The sequence below is a fragment of the Anarhichas minor genome, unplaced genomic scaffold (assembly GCF_050575085.1).
Source record: "Anarhichas minor isolate MPS153535 unplaced genomic scaffold, ASM5057508v1 ptg000042l, whole genome shotgun sequence".
NCBI classification, from domain to species: domain Eukaryota; kingdom Metazoa; phylum Chordata; class Actinopteri; order Perciformes; family Anarhichadidae; genus Anarhichas; species Anarhichas minor.
Genome location: NW_027466488.1, coordinates 1,328,665 through 1,353,488, shown reverse-complemented (window position 1 = coordinate 1,353,488; position 24,824 = coordinate 1,328,665). Strand labels below are relative to the sequence as shown.

The window sequence follows — 24,824 nt, the reverse complement described above, 5'->3', positions numbered from 1 at the left end:
GCATGCAGCTCTCCACCCCACAACTAAAATTATAGCAATGCACTCTGAGCTGCAGTGGAAAACTGCCACCCACAATAATCTCATCTGCCCTGCCTGTGCAGTCTTTTGTCTTCAAAGTTTGGTAACAGATGCAATTTTGTTCAGTTGTACACTGCCGCCAAGTGATGTCATGAGCCAGTCCTGTGTAGTCATGAGTCATGGAGGAAGAGAGAGAAGTGGGAAGAGGAGAGATAGTGGAGTCTCTGCAACTTCTTGGGCGAGGGAACCCAAAAGAGCCCTCGTCAATGCTGTAAAGAGAGCTTTAATCTGGCCGGCCGCAGAACATGTGCCGGAGGCCTGCTGCTCTGCCCACAGGGTGTATTCTGGGCAGAGGCGGGTGGCCGACGGCCCTGTGCATTGTGCTTACTCCTGCCCTGTATTTAGGCAACGCATTGACACTCCTTCACTCTCTCCTTTGTAAATAGCTCAAGGCAACAGGCAAAGCCATATGGCCTGGGATTGTTCAAATAGAGATGAAAGAAAAATACACAGAAGAGTAAAGTAGACTCTGGTGCAGATTAGCGGGAATGTTTTTTGAGTTTGCTCAGTTTGTTGGGTCAGGTATATCGATACAGAATGACAACTATCTAACTAATCTGGATTAAAGTTTTCATTTAACATCATAGAACAGACACAATTTATGCTTTTTGGTGGTAAAAATGATGTAATTTTTTCTTAGTCCCGTATACCTTGAATAAAATAGACAAACCAGGCCTTGTTGAATATTATAGGACTAGAATCTAGGTTAGGTCCAAAACGTGCTTTAATTAATTTTGTTATATTTCAATTCACCGTTATAAATAGTTTTTTGTTATGATTGTTGTGATTTTTGTGTGATTTTGGCAACAAAATGAACCGACTCCATATTGAAAAAAATGTAAACTAGACGATACAAGGACAGATTAAGTTGGCATGTTTGCTTGCCAAAACATTTTGACATCAGAATGATTATCTGAAGAGAAAACTGCTAGATTTCTTTCAACCGGCTGGCAGGCATGACACATTTTACTCCTTCCAAAATAATCAGTTGCCAACTTAAAGTCATATAATAGTCTGGTTATGTTTTGGCTGTGTAGTGTATAAACAGTAAACTACATGTCTAGCCCTTTCTGTGACAGCTGTAACCCCTTTACTTTCCAAGATCTCTAAACTATAGGTAAAATCTCATCCATGTTTCCTTTATGGTGGAAAACATGTGACTGCATATGTTTGAAATTTTCATCATTGCAACCTTCAACAGCTGCAGGACCCTAAACAGCCACTTATGTGTGATAATGTGCAGAACTGGCTCTGGTTATATCACACACCTGGTATGTGGCAAGTTGAAGGCAATGGCTCTTTGACCACAATACAGGGCTTTGTGTATCAAGTGTCAGTCATCACTGTGGTCTGTGGCCCTCAGAGTCTTCTCTCTGAGGGTCTCAGGCTAAACCCCTCAACAATCTGTCCCAGCCCTGATGGAGACAAAGACTGCACTTTAACATGGCTACAGCTCCTCACAGCTCAGCGCCTCATCTGTTTTATATTTTTATTGTAACCAGTTGCAATGTCATTTATAAGTCTGCAGCTTTCCAGTAGTTTTTGCTAGTTTTGAACCATTTAAATGTTAAGTACATCCAGCCATGCGGTATAACCCACAGTTACTTTCATGCAGACTGTTGCTCTCTTTTTACCCGGAGCTCTCCCTTTGCTAAGGCTAATGCAGGCAGCAGCAAAATCAACAGTAGCAGCCACAAAAGGCTGGCATCTGTTCTATAGTAGTTGTCCTCAACACAGAGCAGAGATGGCCAGCTATTCCAGTCCAATTTGTACTGCCAGGGCATCACCTCATTTGTTTAGAGGGAGGAATGGCCTTTAATTAAATTAGGGGCTTAAAGTATGTTTTAAAAAAAAATTGTGAGGTAACTCTACTCTGGGCTTTCTGCCAATTTAATGTTTATTGTTTTTTTTTAAATAAAAGGATATGCTGTAATTATTCAAGATGGGTTACTTTTTGTTGGCAAGAAAAAAGACAAACCCACAAAATGTGACCTTTCAGTGCCAATTCAAATGTGCATTTAGTCTAAACATCTGGATTTCTTCTACATACTGTTGTGTCTACTTTGGGACATTTTGAGATAATCTTTAATACATTATACCTATTTTGTTGAGTATAAAACATTGCAATTTTGTGCCGTCTTCAACAGAATGAGATGTTGAAAATGTCATAATTGTATGTGTAATATGCAACTTTCTCTCCGTGTGACCAATTTCTGACTCAGTGTTCAGTTCTTCTCCGTACTGCTGAGATCATTTGTGTTGACATCGTGTAGTTTTACGGGTTTCCAATCCTCAATGATCCAGAACTGTTCACTGGGTCCTCCAGGGAATGTTAAGTTGGTCTGAAATCTCCTGCCTTATCAAACCCTCCAGGTTGCAAACAGCAGGACATTATAAACTGCGGCATTACAAAAACCCCTTTCACATATGGACAAAACCTCAAGACTTGTTGGACACTGCAGCCATTATGCTCCTGCTGCAACAATACCATAGACTATAAATGGCCATTGTGGCCTATTCTGTTCCTCATCCTTTGTTGTATGTGCCTTGTGGTGAGTGCGGCATCACAGGTCTTAGCCACCGAGGCCAGCAGCATTTCTGAGCAACAGAAGCTGGCCAGAAATTCACCATGTAAAATGACACCTGCAGAAAATAATGGAGCCACCACCGCCAAATGACCCAACCAAGATGCTGTCTTGATGTCTTTCTGCGGAAGAGGCGAGACAGAGCTAAAGACCGGACCTGGGATAGGAGCCCGCAGACACACACACACACACACACACACACACACACATATTATCCAGAGTCATACATTATTTTTATTCTTTTGGCAAACATGAATAATTGGACAAAGCATTAATGTAAGCAATCTTCACAATAGCACTTGCTGGCTACAGCCAGTGTCTGGGAGCTAAGCATAATCTAATTTGGATGGGCAAACCCTTGTATGCCAAGGATTTACATTGCAGCCAAAACGCCTTGGTTTGCAATTTCCAAGACAGCAGCCGAAAAGGAGCAGAAAATTGCTTCCAGGGCTGCAGACCAGACAAGATTATATTCAAAGTCTTTGTGAGGGCTTTGCCTGAATAGAGCCCTGGCAACACATACACACACATGTGTATGCACACACAATTACACACATACAGAGGAGAGACCAGTACAACCACTATAACCAATAGGTTAGGAGTCTGGATTTTGTGGAGCACCAGTGTAAGCTCCATTTGAATATTTAGAGGCTGAGCTTTGGGACATGCCAAATGACCAATTGTAGTCATCAATACTGAGGAAAGGAGGTGCTTCAGGGCAAAAAAGGGCAGTTCAATAGGTTAATACACTGGCCTTTCACCTTTTGATTCCAGTTAGGGACATGTCAGCAGAGGAATATATTTTATCTCACACAACCTCCAGGGCATCGCATATGCAACGTCAATCGCAACTTAAGAGAAATTGATGCGTCCATGTAGAAATGTGTCATACTTGACAATACAGAGTTCAACAACCAGGCTTACCTAATGGCCTTGGGCCAATAAACTGCATATTTGGGTGAAGGCAGTCAGTGGCCCAAAATGTGAAAAGACGTATCTCTTCATCTCTGCTTAGCCTATGGTGTGCTTTTTAACTAGTCAATAACATTGAACAATTTGAAATTTAAAGTGAAAAATATTTTGTCACAGAGGCAACAGTTTGCCGAGGATGAAATTGAATTTAACACACATTTCAGAGCAAGATTAATTAAGGTGCTCATTTACAGGTATTTTACAATTTCCCGTTTACAGACAAGTATACTATTTGTCTGCAACAAGGACCAGCAGCACCTTTCAATGCGCTCTGGCAAAGCTGCCAATTGGCTACACCTGACCACTTCTGTATTGACAAATTAGACGAAGCAATAGATTCGTGAGTTATTTGAATGTCATGGTTGGTTACATTTACAGGTAAACTTTGATATGAGAGATGATATGCTGTCTGAACATATTAAGGATAACAAGGGCAAAGAAACATTTTCCGATTGATTTAGTTAATTTTCAAAACTGTGGGTTTGGATTTAGACCAATTAACTTGAATACATTGTCTAAATCTCTCAGAAAAATATTATTTCAGTCTGCTGAGGCAATGAATATTCATCAGCGGTCCCTGATCTACTGGCCATATATTCCAGTAGGCCATAAATGTTGATGACAAGATGGAAACATGGTTGAATCTTTGCATTCACCATCTGAGTGAAAACATGAGTGATACAGATGCTTCATATTTATTCACCCGTGACCCTGAAAAAACAGCATGTCCGGTTATAGCTACAGTGCATAATTGGGGGAAACAATTCAAATGGTTACAAATGGATTCAGATGTACTGTATTTGACCTGTAGGCATTCTGGCACAATCTAGGTAAAAGCCTCCACTGGGTGAGGAGGAGATGGTAAATAATGGAACAAAGTAATTGCCCTCCGCAGACAATAACACCTTTTAGATAAATATTTCAAAAAGGTAAATTGCAGTAGGGTTGTAAAAGGTTTTATTGTACTGACGGGATATAGTAAAAACAGACAAATGAAAAGACTAGAAAGAAAATCCGCTCCTGTAATCAATGAATATTTTACATGTCCTCAGGTTAAAGGCTTGTATAGTGTGGAACAGAGAGCCTGATCTACACCATGTTCTCCTAGGGCAATGACCAGGGAGGGAGCGAGAGCTAGAGTCATAGTGATAAAGGTTAGGGAGGAATGCATTGTACTGTTCTGACACACTTTTTATGAAAAGATGAATTGATCCATCTGTAAGCAGCACTTAGAACCACTCCTCTCCCCGGTCATTACAGTGGGATAAATCAATATTTAATATCCCCTTCTAACAGCCACGCTGGATGATCTTAACCTCTCCTTAATCCCATTAATGTTACCTTTCCAGATTCTTCTTCATGTAAGCTCTCTCTATGATAAACTTCCAAACAAGACACTGGGAGGGGGGGAGCTATTAAACACCGCACCATATTTATGTCAGGTGAGAGGCGCTTTCTTGAAATATTAATATTCTGAAACTGACCAAAGTGAAAGCTTTTATCAGGGGCATTCAAACCTTTCTACTTCGTGGGCTTGTATCAGCAAAAGACTATCTCTCCTTCTCTCTCATTTCACCGCTGAATTACAGCTTACTGTTCTTTATTGCAGCCGAAGGATGAAGATGATGGGGCAATTCTTTTAGCTGACTTGATAAAGCGTGCCTCTCATTTCACACCACCCTAATAGGGCCAGTGTCACTGAAACTAAGAGGTGACGATATCTCACTATGATTTGCACGACGCAGAGAGTCAAGCATGAGCTCGGTTAAGGTGTCATTCAACAAGACATTAAATGATGCTGTAATGAAAACAGAGGCGGGTGTGTGTAAAATGCAATGCAACGATCACTTTTTCCACCTGAACTTGCTCCATTATTTGGCGTTTAGTTTTTGTGTTATTAATACTATAATTATGTTTGTATACTCATTTCTTAAATAGTATTTTAATTTCTGGCCTTTTTACATTCACTTACCTTGCCCCCCAACACTCACTCACTCACTCACCCCCCCCCCCCCCACACACACACACACACACACTCTCTCTCTCTCTCTCTCTCTCTCTCTCTCTCGCTCTTAAAAACATGCTCTCCATACTCAGGTGGCAAGCACAGACAAAAGGTAGATTACAGGTGAAGAGTGACTGACTTTTTCAAGCAGCAAATCCCTTTAGAAAAACAAGGAAAAAAGCATTCTATTCCTCTGAGATGATAGCTTTAACATACGTTGAACAGACAAGTCCAAAATTTGGAGGAAACCAAACTAAATCTTACACAAAAGACTAAGCAGGGAGTAAGAAAAAAAAAAAAAAAGTTAAGCTCTACCTGCAAAGGACAATGAAGCTGTAGGTGTGTGCTGCCGGTTGAAAACGGCTCTTTACAGGCATTGTTCAGTTACCGCTTTCATGTCATGGCAGACTCGGCTGCTTGGTTGACCACAGGCTCCCCTTAGTTGAGAGGTAGGGAGGCAGCTGTACCTCCTGTGTTCTCATGCTCAAAGCCTCACATACCATGTTGTATCGAAACAAAGACAGCAGCCTGTTTTCTTGTTTAAATTCAGGGACATGGAGCATTTATGACAATACAAAAATGTAATAATGTAATAATTGACTGATTATTGTTGAGGTTTTTTTTAGTTTGGGTTAGTAAGGAGAGGCTGTGTCTCTGTCCTCTCTGTGGGCTGCACCAATTTATTTGCTTCTCTTTAGTAAGAGCATAGTTGATTGCCACCTGCATAGACAGTGATCTCCTTCAAACACCAAATAAGAGGGAAATCAAAATAGATATTCATTGACTTTTTTACATATACATTGACCTAGTTGAGGCTGTTGGTTGAAAGTGTCAGGTGCTGAAATATTAATGAGCATCGCTCCCAGTTCCTGCCTGCTCCTCACAGCCAACTGGCAACATGGCATCAAGCTGAAGAGAGGAGGACAGCTTTTTTTTCTCTCCTTGATTGACTCATCGATTGAAGATATTTTTAAAGGGAATCCCTGGGAGTGTGTGCTCCTGGTACAAAGCAGCCCCATCCTGTGTCAGGGGACGGAGAGGGCTGCAAGTCTGCTTTAATTGGGCATAGACATCAGAGTCTTCTTAACCCACACCGGGCACCGCCATGGCCTGTCACGGCCCTCACACCAACATCAACAACGCAGAGCCCTCTAAACACACTCACACACAAGCATATTCATACTAATTTCAATAAACACTCATGTACACACTGAACTATGCCAGCTCTTATCAATACGACCACCCTGGACACAGATTAAATAAAAAAATGTTAGCCTTAAGAATTACTGATAGATCAAAATCACCATGTTCCACTTTCTTTAATAGTTTCTTTCCTCCGCTACTTGCGGTGTGAGCTGAGCATTCATTGTGGTCAACTTTCTTTTTTTTTTTGCTTTATGGAAAAAGCTTGCAATGGAGAAGAGCTGAATCAGGGATAAAACAGAGACAGACTATATGATAGTAGTTCTAACCTTGTCAACTCTGCAGTTGTTGAGGCCCACTGAACTGAGGGCGGACAGCTTTGCCTCCATGCTCTGCTGGTGATGTTGCAGCTGTTCCCTCTGGATCTGCTCTCTCATTTTCCGAGCCTCCTGGATGGCCTTCATCACTGTGTCCTGGTCCCCGAACAACGCGGTAGAGTTTAGGCTGGACAGAATATCTAGACACACACATAACAGAGTTAGTCCACTCGAACACACACTGCCAAAAAAGAAAAAAACAACTTCACACAACATCCAGTGGCATTGATTTGTGAGAGATATAACCTAACGAAACCTTGCAGTGTGGTCTCCCTGGATGTGAGTGCATAGTGTGTGTTTGAGCTGATCAAATCTGTGTGCTTGGGTGGGATCTTGTTTGTGAAGTAAAGGTCTTACCCAGAGATGAGCCCCGGCCCAGGCCTCCTATGAATTGGCCGGGGATACCACCCTTGCTGAGCAGACTGTTGGGGCTGCTTTTACTGCCGAGGAACAGGTTTTGTGTCGGGGATGTGGGGGATTTCACCAGGTCCGTCGTCTTTGGCCGAGCAGACAGGTTGAGCGGCTGTGTTCCCTCCTCCTACGGCAGCAGGAGTATTGAGAGGAGACAGATGTTAGTAGGTGTGCCCTCCCTTCCATTTTTGGAGGGGCTAAGGATTCCCAGACAGCACAATTCTCCTCTGTTCCTGGTTAATTATAGGAACCCTATCTTGACCCACACCTCCTCTCTGGTTTTTCCCTCTCTTTTTTCCTCTCTTCTCCTCATCCATCCTTCCTTAGGAGCTGTGCCACTGCGATCTTCTTCACAGTTGCCCAGTGCCTTTGTTCACACTAATTAAAGCAGATTCTGTCTTTCTGTACGTCTTCATCTGTTCTCCCTCTCCTCCTCCCTGTGTCTGTACTCTGGTTCGAAGAATAAATAATGACCAGATAACGGCGGTGCCAATGATCAAAGACAGCTGTTCCATTCATCAGATGTCGACTTGCATTATCTACTTCATTAACTTGTTTTCTAATTTCAATCCTCATTTGTGCATACTTGGTTTTATCATGTGCTTTGATATGCCTATTCCTAAAAAAAAATATGATTGGAGAAAAACTCAATAGTGTAGTTCTGAGATGAGGTCAGAAGAGGATGCATAAATGCTAAGGTGTCATCCTAAGCATCTGGTCTACTCAAACCAAGCATGTATTTTCTATGGGTGCCTGCAGATACACAATGGGAGGCCTTTCAGAGCTTGCTCCTTTGCTTGAAATAGATTAAACACTGAACTCTTAAGAGTAGGATAAATGCACACAAAACAAGAGTAACTTTAAGTAACCTATACGAGTTATCAAAGTTGGCAGTAATTGTGTGCAAACTCATGTTGAAAAGAAAGACCAGATTTTTTTCCAAATATTGAAACATTAAGATAAATGTTTAATATAATATTTAAATGAATTAGGATTTAATCAGAATGAAACATTTAAAATATTATCAATCCATATTTGGAATATTTGATCACCTGAAATTTAAGAAAATTCCGAGATAATAAAGACAAACTGCCCTGTAAGCTAAGACACACCAAAATCAATATGCACCGTTGCTTAGAATACAAGAAATGCTGAATGATTCTGAATAGAAACAACTCAAACATTCACATCCAAGAAGAGAAATGTCACTTTGCACAGTATAAACCACCCTGTGTATACAGCAGTCTTTTAAATCAGATTAGGGCTCACGCTGTCGTTAACAGTCTTTTTCAAAGCCCAAGTGTCTCCTTGTCCAAACATATGGCTCAAGCATAGACTGCCCCAAGGCCTTGTTATTTCTGTGCCAATAACAGTTTGTCATGCAGTGATGCTGAAAGCAGACAAACAGTACTAAAGGCAATCTGATTTAATTTGACTTTGTATATGTTTACTTTCCATTTATGTATAATTCATTTTGTTCAATTTTGTGATATTTTTTATATTTTCACTTGAATTAGTTTTGTATTAATACTGGTCTAACTGGCATCCATGTAATCTGACAAATAGAGAATTGTATTAATGTGATGAAATGATACATGAATACAATGGTAATGGCAATATTCTAATTGAAATCCCACGAGACAGGAGACCTGGAGGATTGTGTATGCGTGTGTGAAGAGAAAGCCTTCCTGCTACGACATGATTTATGGTCTTTCTCCATTGTGATATTATTACGCTAAACTACTCCAAATGGGCGTATGTTACTGATTATAGTCTCGGTAAGTGGGGATGATGTACATGGCCTTTCCTCTGCATGGAGGTCTAGTGGAGCCATGCCATACAGCAGCAGCAAACACACATCCTGCATTTGGTTTGTTTACAAGGCAAACAAAGTCGTCAATTCCACTTTTCACTTAACTTTTGTCAGCATTTGTATAGCACTGTTGTAATTGTTTTATTCCATTTCAGTTACGAAAAAAGGAAGAAAATAACTTTTCACTGTGAAAAAATAAAATTTGAAACCATGTGTTCCACAAATTACTGGCTTGGAGCAGCCATAGCCATAGCAACCGTGTCCACAGAAGTCTGGTTAAGAGAGAGAGGGCCTTGTTAAAGCCCCACAGATTGATGGCCTGTTAGAGGCTGGGCTCGGCACCGGCCGGCTGTAACACTGAAGTAGTGAGCAGTGTAGATGATTCTATATTCAGGGAGCACCAACTAGGCTAGGCTAGGTCAAGTACCACTCAAGGTCTAGGCTGGTGGGTGGGCAGGTTGAAGGAGTTGTACCTTGATGTAAGTGATGGGGCTGCAGGAACTCTTGTCATTCTTCAGAGAAGAGGGAGAAATGGGCCCACTGGCATTGAGGGGCTGAGGGAGTGGAGGCATCTTGGCTCCAGGAGAGACCTGCATGCTGGCAAGCTGGGCGGCATACAGTTGCTGTAGGGAGGTGGAGAAACCCGTTAACATCCAAATCCAGCAAACATTCAAAGTTTTATAGTCTGTCTTTTCCTCTCCCTAGAACTCTCTCTGCTTCTATGTCGGCCTTCATCTCTCTCTCTCTCTCTCTCTCTCTCTCTCTCTCTCTCTCTCTCTCTCTCTCTCTCTCTCTCTCTCTCTCTCTCTCTCTCTCTCTCTCTCTCTCTCTCTCTCTCTCTCTCTCTCTCTCTCTCTCTCTCTTACGTCTTTCCTCTCTTTCCATGAGGCTGGCAGAGAACCTCCATCAAAGGTCTTAACTGTATTTCAAAGGCTGAACCCAGAGAGAGACAGCAGTCTTAAAAACCACACAGAGATGGCTTTCATTCAAAATACTTGGAGCCCCTATTTTCCACTCATCACAGAGAAAAGTTTGCAGCCTGGATGCAAGTGTGTTAGCAAAGATCTCTCATTTCTCTAGATCTACACAGCTTCCTATTGAAGTTCCTGGCCTGGGATTCGTCTCCACACAGCCATGTGAGACAGTCCCATTCCACAATGTCAGAAACCCAACCTCAGTTGGACTGCCATCACAGAATATATTAAACACATGCATTATTACGGCTTAGAAACCTGCACAAAGAACTCTGATGTAATCACCGTTATTTTCCTTGGCGATAAATCAGTAAGATGTCCAACTGTTGGTGACATTACCACACAAGAGGGTGGTTCAGATGGCTGGGCGAAGCACTCAATAACAGTTGGGCCTGTAACAGGTTTGAACTCTGAAAGCTCAATTTACATTTCCACCACTGGGCTGATTATGTGGCATATACTAAAAAGGGTTGGTTAAAGACGTTGATATGAGGGTTTGGGAGTACTAGAAAAATATCTGGTGAGCCACAGACTGCTAACTGTTGGTTGGATCAGATTTTTGACATAGTAATTCATCCTTTATCTTGGATAAAGCTACAGTTTAACGTCTTGAGATGAAGTTGCGCACCCATTTTCATATCATTACAACCTGAAACAAATGACAGACAGCTTTGATGATCATTTTCTGTGCTTGTTTTTCTGTGCCCAACACTTCTCTTTGCCTCAGGTCTGTATGTATTGGCCACCAGGTAAGGTATGAGATTGGCTTTTGTCTCCTGCTGCAAATGGCAGGGGTCTGTCAAATAGAGCTACTGTCTGAGAAAGAGTGTTACTCCATATAGCCCTAGACCTCACTTCATCAGACAGATAGCGCCCCTTAGCTCCCCCACTGGCCTCCCGCTATCCTCACACTAGGTAAACCTTGTGTTTTTTTTGCGTTATCCAGTCAGATGGTGCTGTCAGAAAGAATCTAATTTCTTTTCCTCTGAACAATCAGCAAACCCTGTTTCATTTCCTGGTTCGACTGGTCACATACAGACTGCGTTTGTGTGGATGGGAAAAAGTGACCCGGCCCCGCTGGCCTCACCTTTGACAGTGTGGATGCAGACTAAAGCCAAACAAAGCACTTTATGTTCGCTCACATATCTCCAGTTATAAACACATATGTGCTCCTGTAAGAAACTTTATCGCTGCCACATAAGCGGCAGTACAAAAGGTCCATTCTTCCAGGGGACCTGGGGATAACAACAGCGCATGGGCAGCGGAAATGACAGACCGATTATGTTCCTACAATGATAGCACTGCCCCCACCTCCCTCACAAACAGCCTTTTGTCTCCAACAGGAACGGACACAGTAGCCAACTCTATTTTCTTCACATCTGAGCTAGACTTAGTTAATGTCAGTGGTAAAGGCACTCTGCGTGTCAGTGTGTTTGTGTGTGACTGTGTATGTGTATGTGTGTTTGTGTGGGAGGGGACAGGACAGAGAGAGAGAGAGAGAGAGAGAGGGGAGTCTCCGTTCACTGGATGTCACTTCAGGCTAGTGTTAGTAGAGGAGCGGAAGTGGAGTCTGCTGGACAGATGTTTGCTAACAGGCCTGTTGACGAGCATGCCCCTGACCTTAAGTGGGAAGAACTTTATTGTCCCGGAAAAAGAGCATAATTAGGCATTGCCTAAAATTAGACGCAGTCTGGGTGCCCTGTTTCAGCACTGATTAGAGATTCAGTGCCATGGAGTGAGAATCAATGTTTATCCTTTTAACAAGGAACACTCTGCCTCCAAGAGCCAAAGAACAATAAATAAAATCAGGGGGAGAGACAGATGGAAGGTGTGTTAACCCACCATACACTGCTCAAGGGTAGATATGAAATACCTTCAATGAGTGAAGTCTGGAGACCTTTGCCTTAGCATTGGGGTATGTCTCGGTGAAAAATAAATTGTAATTTACAATGCATTACAAAATTATTGTTTGACTCTCAATACATAATCAAGTTAGAAACAACAACCTCATAAAACAGAACAGGAAGTTGTCAATTTAAAAGGCATTGTGGTGTCAAAAGCTGAGGGATTATGCATCCTGCCATGGCTGGCCTCCCTAAGCAGAAGACATCTGCCCACTTCCCCCAATTGACTATCTCACATCTAATAACCCCTTATCATATCTACTTGCCAGGTGGGGGCGGCAAAAGGTTCATGGTATTTAGGGTCAAGCTGAAAGTCAATACTCAAACTCTGGGGTACTATAGGAGTAGGCAAAGACCTGAGTGGAGCTCAAGACCCTTCTGTTTCCCTTTTTCCCCCTTTACACTAGTTGTTTTGCTTTTTTGATCAGGGAAAAATATACATCTTCTAAGCCACATGTAATAGAGCCGCACACTATGGGACATCTTGTATGCAAATAAAAAAATAGCAACATGAATATAACAGCTAATGTGGGTGTTAAAAAAAGTATGCTTTGACAGGTTTTGCCTTTCTTCGTAAAACATTATTTCATAATGCAGATACAAGACACTTAAATGAGAAGACATGCTAATACAACATCTAAGGTCTTCCTTCTGACCCCATCATTCCCTGCTTCCCAGTAGAGCGGAGCAGATCTCACCAAGCATGGATTCAAAGTGAGTGCAGCACGCCCAAGGTCAGCCTGTTAGCCTCTGGTAATTAAAAACAAGCCCTCTGAAGGCAGCAGAGGTTAAACGGGGAGGTTCACTTTTCTACCTGCGACATGACACTGAAATTACACACTCTGCCAATAATGCTAGACATCTCAGAAGTATGATAAGCAACTAAGACCATCTGCCCCTGTTTGTTTAGTAAAACAACAAAGCTGATACTATTAAAAAAAAGCATTGATTTCCTTGTAGTGCTCATTAATATATTTTTTTCCTTCTGCAAACGATGGAGCATAATGCTTTACAATAAGAAAAAAAACTTTCAGTGAAAAAACAAAAGTGTATATTCTTTTTACTTTTAAAAAGTCAGTCACAGCATGACAATAGTGCTGGAAAATACAGCGGCAGATATTTGTCAGATTCTTTGCTGCCAGCAATGATGGAGCAGTGCGCATTTATAACTGCAGGAAATACACAAACAAACTGCCTTAACAATTCTTAATCCAATTAATATCCTCTGCATTTTACATGAGGTGAGCATTGTCTAATGACTGCCACACTCTTGAACACATTCCTGTCTCTTTGTGTGCGAGTGTGTCTGTTTGTCAATGTCTCATTCACCTCTGCCTGGCCTGGGTGCTGAGCACTGGGCTGGATATGAGGGCATTAAGTGTGCTTCAGTGCACCGCACCATTTAAAAGGCAGTACAGCGCCAGCCCCGTTTGCCACAAGGCTTGTACAGGCTCATTGCCCAGGGCGACCGGGCAGGCTGACCCAGGCTAGGCCCAGATGTCTGGAGTGGAGGAAGGCGTCCTGGTGCACTGTGCCGATGCTTTCCAGTATGGCCCAACATCTGTCTCATCTGCTGGCACCCAACCTGCTCTGCTCTAACCCCTCCTCTTGCCTTTCTCTATCTTACATCTACAGTATACGTATATGTTGAAGTCTATCAGTTTCTCTTTCTCGCACATTCACACACAAACACAGCCCATCATCTGTAAGTGTGTGTGTGTGTGTGGGTTCTCCAGGCCCAGGGGCCCCAGAGCCAGCCCTCCCATTCAGTGCAGCTCACTGCATTATCCACTCTATCTGTCCATCTGTCCCTCTGTTCACCACTGCCTCTATCCAGCTGCTCACATAGCTGTCCTATTAGCCAGCCTTCCACACACAGCTAGCATCGCTGCACTGCTCTGGGTTACCTTCAAAGACCGAGCTCCTCTGCTCATAAACACAGAAACAGCTGCTCTCTACAGTATGTCTGTACTCTCTTTTCTCCCCTCCTCCCTCTCTCCCTCTCTCTTTCAAAGTCAAAAGTGCTTCACTTGTTAATGATGGAAGCCGTTTCTTCACATCTGTACTACAGAGACATTTACATCCAAACAAAAGATAATGTGCGGTTTGCTGCTCTCCCATTTTCTTCCTGTTTGTCCCTGACTGTGTAACACTCTTTCTTATCACTCTAGTAGTCTAAGCCTCTGAGTACTCCTTCAGATGTGTCTGTCTGCTTGAGATCTGGTCCGGGTTGTCGCTGAGCATGTGGGCTGCTTTTCATCTTTACAGTGGGAGCATTAGCTGAGGCTGGGCCCAGGTTTATCATGGGCCTAGAAAGATGCCATGGCAAATACGGCGGATGGTAATTGCGGCGTTAAGTCTTAACTCAAGCGGCTCGACTTCCAGCGCTATAAAGCATAAGGATGTGATGGGCCTGGACAATTCAGGGGGGGGGGAAAGCAACACACAGACAGAATGAGCAAAGAAAAGAGGATGGGAGTAATTCAAAGAGAAATACACAAACTAAGATACTGAGAGAGGGTTCAAGATGTGGATGGGAAATTGGAAAAGCAAGACAGTGAGACAGAGACAGCAAGCAATAGAAAATGGAGCTTTGACTGATTGAAAGCAGAGGGTTTCTATTTATTTAGTCCTAACTGTGATACTGCATACAGAGAACCCAGATGTTCTGTTTTATCCAATAACACTTTCTTTAAAATGGCTTAAACGCTAAAGTCTGCTTCCAATGATAAAAAACGGGACTTTCTCAAAGGTCCTCCTCCTGTTTACTGGTTCTGTAAAAAGGACGGGCGATGCAAGGTGTAGCGTACACACAGCAAATTAAGTGCTATCCCAAATAGAAAAGTCTTTTGTGGAATTAGGGAAATCCCTTTCTTGCCTCTTCACTCAACTGAATATAGTAGGTGTCGGGACAGATTGGGGTACAATCTGAACACAATTTCCTCTGTTAGGTGAGAGGTGTCAGTTGTAATCAGGGAAGGACAGGCAGGGATCGAGCCATTGTTTCCTGCTGGTCCTGGGCTCATCCCCGCTCTGTGTGGCTACTAATGAAGAGGGGCATGTCGCGCTGGATAGTTTACCCGCCTCCTCTCCTGTGAGTTGAGGACGAGAGCCAATCTGTCAGGAAAACATTGAGTGAAATTGCCTTGTGGTACAGCAATGCCTGGTGACAGCCACTTGCAGACTGCCAGCCACCGGAGTGATGCTACCACCTCGTATTGACAAGCAAATTACAGTCTCCAACATTCAAACGCATCCTGGAAGATTCATTTACATCCATCAGCTCTAAGCCTTTGTTACCTTGTTGGGTTTTCTTCTCTTTGGAGAGAGAGGGCGGGGAATAGGGGGGAAGGATCCCAGACTGTTATGACAGAGGAGATTGTGAAGCGGCTACGTGGCCAACATTAAGACTGACGGAGCGGCTAGCCTCACTGACTGGATGGCTGATCACATTACCTCTTCAGCATTGTGGGAATTAATTCTTCCAATAAGATAATTTTTAAGGTTCATATAATGCACAATCTAAACTGAGTAAATTGGTGAAAATTATACCTTGCCATGCAGCTGACAGGAAGAGATATTTTAATTTTGGGGGGCAGCCTATTCAGCCATATGTGTGGGGGATTTTGTGTGTGTGTTGATGAAGAATGGGCTTGGAGGTGAAACTAGAAAAGTTCAGAACAGTTTAAATGTTTAGTGGAGTACTGTGCTTAAATCACCTTATTTAACTTTAGTCATGTTTTATCCCAAATAATCTTACCAGTGGCGTTTAAATTACAAGTTGCACCATCATAACACTGGACATAATGTGTTAATTTCAAAGTAGCTGTCACATTTCTTTTTTTCTACAGGAGCCCTAAGGCACCTCTAGAGTGCAGCTCAGATACTTCACTGCACTACTTTCAACTCAAATTAAATTGTTCTTATTCTGTTTTGTTCTCCTCTGGTGATTTTGTCATTTGTACCTCTGAGCCCTCTCTGTCAAACACAAACACGTACTGGAGTATACTTTTCAATAGTTTCATTTTGAAGGAGAAGAGGGTGCTGAAGCTATTATTGCTCCAAAGAGAGGAGTCAACGCTAACTTTATTCCAGGTCTGGCTTGATATGATGTTTTTAATCATAGCAGGCTCCCAGTGCTTTGTAGAGTAAGTGGTGGCAGTCACATGGTTTGTTGATCCCAGCTATGTAGAAAAGGGCATGTTTGACTTGCCTTGCTGTTTTAAGGGGAGTCTCTATGCAGGGTAAATAGCAGCCAGCAGGCGGAATATGTGACAGGCTGACAGACTTCAATTAATGGAAAATGCACCTCTTTTTGTTTACTGTATTTTGTAAAGGTCAGCCAAGTCATGGTCTTGGAGGCACTGTTTTTACCCCATTCCCAGGGTTAGATACATAATCAGAATTAATCACTCTCCCCTCCTCACCCCAACCTTCAGATATATGACTGTCTCATCTGACCTCATACACCATTATAAATAGACTCTGCATGCCTGTCTGAACTACCACTCCTTTCCAATGGACCTCTACATGATACACAAACTAAGCGACACACATACACTCCAGAAACATATTCACATACGCAGTCTCCACCTTTTACTCTCACAGACACATATCTTCAAACATGAGCAGACTCATTTAACACCTTACATGCTTCCAATAGCTCCTCTCATGGCTGCATAATGACGCACAACTCTTCACAGCCAGCTGCGTGCATTGTTAGAACTTGCCAAGGCTCGTTAACACTGACAGCGGTAACCTCAGAAGGACAAATGCCACATATATCAGTGTGCTAAGGGTTCCTCCCCCTCGGTCTTGAGCTCTCTTGTTTTGTCATGACATATTTCTTTCTGCTGTTGAGCATCACATGTTGCAGCTTTCAATAATGGTTGCCTGTTGTTGACAAAGCGGCATTGGCCATTTAACTAACTGTCAGGATAAATGCTTTTCACTCCTTTATTTGCTTCGTTTGTCTCCAAACAACGGATTTATCGTTTCAAATAGACTTAAGATCTACAATTACTGCCAACTGCAAAGGAAACTGATAATTAGAGAAGGAGGGTAGCTGAATAAATAGGGTTGTTATTCAGCCTACCGTTTCTACTTGTATAGTTTTGTTTATGGAAATAAAAGTCAGAATAAAAGTTAAGGGAATCATTATCACTAATTAGGGAACAAAGATTATGCACAAGCTCATCGAAGCCCTGGTAACAGTAGTGACAACTTAAAGGATGGAACGAAGACACTTATCTTTATTAAATATTATGGCCTCAGGTTAAGCCCTGACCTGGGTTCAGCTTTTTTTAAATGCTGCGTGAGAAAAGTCCTGGAGGAGCCTGTAGGGCTTGGAGCCTATCCCAACATTTTATGTGGCACAAAAACCTGCTCAGCCTCACTGTGTATAACATAACACATCTATATATTAAAATGACTCAGATTGTTTGCACACTCTTTCTTCTCAGTTGTCTTCCTCGCAGAGATAAAATATTACAGTGGCTCTACTAGACAAAAGCATTAATAAGGAGATTCTTTGCTTTCACAGTCAATCATCTTCTGATAAATTCACTGGCAGGCGATTAAAGCAATTAAAGTGATTCTCATTCTCTTTAATAACTATTATCTTCCTAACTCCTCTGTCTGCTAGAGCTAGTGGGGATAAATCCTCTATAAAACAGGATAAATTACATATGTAAGGTGATAAGCGTGTGTGAGCTGGGGGCCTCCAGGATTATTTAGTGTGCAGCTCATTACTTAGCGTACAGCTGCTTAGCCATCCTTTCTACCCCGGGCTTGGCGGGCGTCCCTAGCATTCTTTGTCAGAGTATTGTACATACCTGAAGCTGAAGGGGGCTGAATCCTGACGCTGCTGCAGCTGCCATTGTGGATGGAATGAACTGCACCGGGTAGTTATCACCTGTCAGAGAGGGAGAGAGACAATGCATACAGGTTCAGACAATGAGCCGGCCCACAGCGACCAGGCAAGTGCCAACAAGGATCCTGGGCCATCCACTACTTTACCACAGCAATGTGGCACATTGCAACGAGCCCTCGGCTTCAAGCCCAAACATCTGCATGAACAAAAGGGTAAGCTGGTTTGACTGGAGCAGGATTACTTAGGTAGTTCCACACCATTCCCTCCTTCCTCCACCTGCACAGTACTCCTCCTGGAAATAACGACTACATAGTTTACAAGTTCTTTTAAGGTTCATATGTGTGTGTGTGTGTGTGTGTGTGTGTGTGTGTGTGTGTGTGTGTGTGTGTGTGTGTGTGTGTGTGTGTGTGTGTGTGTGTGTTCAGAATACATGTTGAATATCTCCCCTGTTGTTTCATTAGAGATGATGTAAAAGGACCAGCATGTTCTCTCAGGCAGTTCATACAGCTGTGGACTTGCCTGGCTATTGTTCAACACTACATTGTTTGTTTCTGAGTGATAGCTTTGGCAGCACAGTGAAAGCACTTGTATGCAAACTGGTTATAACAAGTGTGTAGTCACAATAACAAGGTTGGAAAAAAAAACACACATTCTTATCTCGCGTATCACTGTGATCAAGCAAGGAAGAATGGGTTCTCCAAATGGTAGCTCTATTTATTACTACTCACTACTGTTGGCCTGCCATCAGCACGTTTGTCAGCAAGGGATATAAAAATGGCTGCTGCATGAATGATATCCACGAGGATGTATAACCGAGTACCAGACACTTTCACACACTCAACCTAGTGTGTTGAGAGGGACAGAACAGACCCAGTGAGACTCCGCAGCGCAGCGTTCATGGGCGGGGGGGGGGGGGGGGGGGGGGGGTTAAAGGATGTGTCTGGAGGAGGTGGGGTGCACAAAGAGAGTGGGGAGGGGTAGTTGCCCTTCGCTCAGACCCCACTTCTGCCTGTCACTTCATCTCACAAACATATGGAGCCATTAAGCCACAGACAAGGTAAATGTATATACCTTCTCTTTCACTTTGCCCTCGCCTGCTCGCCTCACTTTGCAATCTTGTACAGCACAGCACAATGTGATACAGGCCATGGAAATTCAATCCCCATTTAGTAGCAAATAAAATCACACAGCAGAAGTGGTTTCAAATAGTGCTGGCTTGGATGTGCGGGGGTGCACTGTGGTTATTTCTACACCTCCCTTTTTTTGGTATCGCTTTCTCTCCGTCTCCCTCTCTCTGTGCCGTCTGTGACGTAGGGGTTGGGAATAATAAATGGCTGGATGTCTTTGGATGTCATGTGAAACCTGGGGAGAGTCATGTGCTAAGTGAGCACACCACCACTGCTGGGGGGGTCTCGGGCTCCAAGGTCTCAGTCTTGGGGGCACACAGTCGAGGCACCAGACTCCAGCAGAATGGGCGCTGTGCCAGGTTAACGTCACTGGTGAAAGGGAATTACATTTAAAACTGTGTTTTGTATTTTACTGGCCATGGCTGGTCCCATGCCCAGAGCCTGGACTCTGAATGCAAAGGGTGGGGGTGCAGGGGACGCCATGGTCACATCAGGATATATTTCCCTGCGCATGCGGTGCCATGAAATATAAGTCATAGATCTGCTGAAGGTTGACAGATGTAGCGGAGACCTTTCTTAGAACAGATCAAATGATGATGAATGAAGTATATGACGACAACCCTCAAACTTGATCTTCTCTTTTCACTGGCTTTTACATTCTATTGAAATACCAAAGCTGTTAGCAGAAAAACAGGCTTACATGAAAATAAGAAATATCAGATGAGGCCATAGAGTAAAACAAAAAAACTTAAGTCACCAAACTTAATTTAATTACAAGAAAAACAAAACACATTGTCCTAAAAACCTAAAATGTGGTAAAAATACAAGATTTGAAATAAAATAGCAGAAGGGAAATGTCAACTGTCAGCAGGATGTCTATGTGGAAGACTGGCAGAGGAGCCCAAAGACTATGGGGTCATTCTGCAGGTCCATTAGAGGCACATCAGACTGAATGCCGCCATGTCTGTGTAAACAGTGCAAACAGACATAAGTCTATTTGTTTAGAAGATGACTTGATGTTTCTATGACTGTGCTTGTCTACCATGCAACACCAGGCCATTGAGCACAGCCAGTGGATGGGGTGATGACTTACCACTACGGTGCCAGAATGACTCTGTTGCCATGTGAGCACCACAGGGCTGGGGGTCATAAGCAGTGGTCCCTGGGAGCTTTCTCATAATGATATCAGATTAGTGTGCCTTAGTCTTGGAAGTGAATGCTTGGCCACTCACTTCATGGAGAAAGGACACGGCAGCATCCTGTATACCCTGCAGGTGGTGGCGATAACATTGTACTTTCTGGATATATGGTGTATATTGTGTTGGCCGTGGAGAAATAATAGAGGTTTTCAAATACCTCTCCTGACTACACGAGTCATTTTCAGACCCCCTTTGCTTTTTCTTCATGAACTCATGAATTATGCAGGACCTATACACATGGCGACCCCTGACCATGATTCCGTAATAGCTCCTGTTATTTGAACTAAAACATTTTCCATGTCAGACCTATTGCAGAAAGCACACAAGTAAAAGACTCCCCCTCAGGCACTTTGTTTAAGCTGTCATGGCTCCATAGTTTCAAAATAGCTGACTTTCTTTTTCATTCTGTGGTTTTATAGTTAATTCATTAACTGCACTACCACACCTTTTAATGTTCTGCTGCAAACCTGCTGACTTCCCAGTGCTTCTTTTTCTGTTTTTAGACCTTTTCCTTGTTCCAGGCCTGTTTTATAACAACCAGGAGGACTTTCCTTTTTCAAGCTGACTAATAAATACTTTTCTCCTGGACAGTGAGGTTTTCACTGTATCCTTCTATTTGCATGTATGGGAGTGAGAACTAAAAAAACAAAAACAACAACAACAATTTGATTAGATAACTAAGAGACACATCTAAAAAAAAATTGCTAGGCTCTGGGATCAAGAAAGCCATGCGAGGGGAAAAGGTTAGACTGAGAAGAAGGAAGCATTTTAGGCCATGCCTATTTGTTTTTATGTTTTAAATAAATACAGTAGTATGTGGTGGCACATCTTTAATTCTCTCAAGGATATAAGGGTGTATGAGGTTACTGCTTTGGCAGGGCGTTGGTTAACATGTTGAAACAATTTTTCTAAAAACCTTTTTCTATTTTGAAGGCTGTGGAAGGCTTCTCTTTTACTTAATTCAAACAGACAAAGGGAAAGAAAGAGGCATGCTGTTACAGGCGATAAAAACAGTTATACATCCAGGAAAACCTGTTCCTTACATCATCCAAGCTACCCACCTAGTAATTGTCTTTTAACTACTTAATTTCACTATCAAAAGACATACTTGTGTGAAACTGTAAGAGGGGAGTTGCTCTCTATGCAAATAACAAGGGGAAGACTTTTCATGCAGGGTTCATCTCCCTAACCTCCGACAGTGGATACAAAACAATTACAGAGCCAGCACAGTCCTGAAATATTCTTTAATGTTGAAGACGTGTTGACGTTCCATTGCTTCTCTACCTATACCTATTGTTCCACATGGACTATAACATTCCCAGTCCTTAGTCTCAAGTCCAAGTTCAGACAGAGCCGAGCATGCCACCGGCCTCGGGTGTGAATCAAGCATTTGTTTGTTGTTGTGCGACTGTAGCAACTTTTCGACTAAAAATCATAATTATGAATTTAAGTGCAAGGTAAAAGGACATGGCAAGAGAGAAAAGGCGGAGGACAAAATTAATACTTAAGTTGCATACCTGGCTTATAAGACATTCCCGGAGGGAAGAGAAATCCTTGCTGGGCGGCAGCTGCTGCTGCCAGAGTGCGCTGGTCGTGTGGAAAAATGGGGATCATGAGCGGAGACATGTGACCCTGGACCTGCTGAACAGATAGGGAGCAGAGATCAGAGAGAGGCCTAAGCATAGGCATGGTACACAGAAACACAGAGCCCACTCAGAGGGAGGCCAGATCACAGCTCCTGCTAACGCGTGCTGACAGGGGCTCTGTGGCCCTGACGGCCGTCCTGTGCTCACACAATACCTGGCCGAGCTACGCCTGCCCTTAATCCAAACCACAATTTCACCTCGGTACATCAAAGACCCCCACATATGCACATATTGTTCCAGCATCCGTTAGAAAAAGCAACATGAAGGAGAGAGAACAGAGAGGCTCAGTAGGTCCGTACGGATTCTTTGGAGAATTACTGTGCTTGAGAGAAGCATTCATCGGCACGCTTGCTGTTGCAGTAGATATAACATGTTAGCAAGAGGATTGCTGAATGTTTTACACAGGCGACCCTCACCTCAAGGGAAGATCAAATTCTCACATTATCTTGGATGATCATTTATTTAGATGATAAAAGCCTAAAGACAATCCAGTAATTTACTACAACAGTTTTCAGCAGAGGAAAAATAGCAGGCAGTTGAAAAATGCTCGCCGCTTGCTGTATTTCATTTTAATGTCATTCTCTGACTGTCTGTTCCACTCACACATTAACCTTCACCATCCAGTCTGTTGCTGACTTGCCTACTGGGAACATCAACCCAAACCCACTGCATGTGTGTGTCAGGGGTTGGTGAGTAGCTTACGTCTCAAAAGTGGTGCGTGGGGGTTTTGCACACATGTTACAAGGTCCAATCTTACTGTCATTCTCTGCTTCCTGAAACTCTATGATGGGGAGCAGCACGGCTACCATGGGCCTGCGATGGTTAATCTAGCACTGAGCCAGGCCACCTCAGGGGAACCTGCCTGGAAAATGGGTTAATAAAGGTCATCCCCCAAAATAAACACTTTACAGAATGTTTCTCCATTCAGCCCTCCTTAAAATCAACTCGCAATAAAAACGGGTCTGGGTGCAATTACTGCCGCTGCATTGGGGCATGAAATCAACCTGCTCTGAGCAATGACTTTTCCCCCCATGTTCTGGCTGAGGTCTGCTATGATATCCACTTTTTCAGCGTGTGCTGCTCCCCCTGAAGACCCTTTCCTGGCTTAGTCGCACCCAGTTTCTCTCAAAGCTAGCACGCTAAACCTACTTAAAACTACTATATTGATCTGTCTAGAGGTGCCGAGCTAGACTGAAAACTAAATATATAGAACCATTTTATGCCTACTGAGCTTTTACAGAAGTGAAAGTGCAGAAAGTGCATTATAGAAGAATAGAAAAGTATGTAATTCTTCCAAAAGTAAATCTGTAAAATGTGCTGTTGCTGGAGAAAAATAAATGGCCAAGGAGACTGCGACAAATGACCTTAAATAAAACATTGCTTTATAGGGATTTGAGTTCCAAGTTTCCAGGCTGACTGGATGAAAGATGAATCTTGGCCTTGCATGTATGGAACATATGGAAAAACACAATAATTAATGTCACAACATGAGGTAGGGCCAGTGACAGGCGGGGGGAACACTGGGGAACACAGCTTTTCTCTGTCTGTGTATTTGGACTGTAAAACCAGATGGAGTCTGTTGCTGAATGTGCGGTAGTCACAGGGCAGCAAAGGGCTCCCTTAAGTCCACATCGCTCCAAGTATGTTACATGTGTTGCAGGGTAGTTCATACATTATTTTCATGAATTAACTAACATGCCTCAGCAGTAAATTAGAAGGTACTTCAATTGTTTTTAACTAAATCATTGACTGTCAAAAATGATATATACGTATATATATATAAAAACTCTCCTAAGTTAAAACATCTTTGCAAGACCGCTGTACATGGGCAACTTTATTGGTCTAATGTAAAAGATGCTCATAAACAAAATTCTGACCATACTTCTTCAAATCGAAACCAGCAAAACAAACTGATCCACGACCAGCTGCTTCATGTGAGGAAAAATGAGTCATGATGCTAAACAATGAAAGAGCCATTTAAATATTTTGTCATTCACACAATCCCATACATTGTTTTATAAGACCAATGTGAATGCATTTAACTGAATTAAATCATACAAGAGATGTCTACAGATTATATACACCGAGAGACAGACAGCAAAAGGCATCAGACTTGGACGTATTTTTCTCCAGTACTAAATGTAAATTGTATAATTTCATCTGCGATATCAGCTTTTATTACTTTTATTATTTTAAAATAAGGAGCAGAATATACAAGATTCACCGAGGCAAGGCAGAGTGCAAATGTGCGTTGAAGGGGAAATAAATGCATTGAGTTTGAATAGCTGTGATTTGCAGTAATGAGCTCCGCGCATTAAAGTTTAATTTACGGCAACTAATGTCAGAGAAAGGCAAATCAAAATCTGAGGAGCTTCAAGGTGGCAACAAACAGTGGAGGTTAGTTGAGCTGTCAATTAACAGCTGGCACAGTGTCTGAGCAGATTAAAACATTTTCACAAGCGCTTTTTTTGACTGTTGAAGTAAAGTAGAAGAAGTAGAAGAAGAAAAAATAAAGAACTATATAAAAAAAAACACAGAAAAATTGTGTTCATATGTGTGGCTTCCACTCTCCCTCTGTTACGACAAACCCAGACCTCCCCCTCCTGTTAAGAGTTACCCTCAAGTTCATCTATGTATGGGCTGAGTGCCCAGGATATTTCTATTGCCAAGATGATCTTGAGGAGTCTGAGAATGAAGTGGAGCAGATGTGAGCTGGGC

The 24,824-nt window shown here is 42.6% G+C and overlaps 1 protein-coding gene across 1 annotated transcript in view; it reads right to left on the bottom strand.

Annotated features, from left to right (window-relative positions):
• The window catches only part of sox6 (SRY-box transcription factor 6), an 81,485-nt gene that overhangs the window by 12,629 nt on the left and 44,032 nt on the right, over window positions 1–24,824 (bottom strand). The window contains exons 6-10 of the mRNA XM_076110259.1: window positions 21,978–22,098; window positions 18,097–18,176; window positions 9,858–10,007; window positions 7,518–7,698; window positions 7,113–7,300 (exon numbers count right to left, since the gene is read on the bottom strand). Coding sequence (XP_075966374.1) covers window positions 7,113–7,300; window positions 7,518–7,698; window positions 9,858–10,007; window positions 18,097–18,176; window positions 21,978–22,098 — 720 coding nt within the window. The remainder of the gene's footprint in view (window positions 1–7,112; window positions 7,301–7,517; window positions 7,699–9,857; window positions 10,008–18,096; window positions 18,177–21,977; window positions 22,099–24,824) is intronic.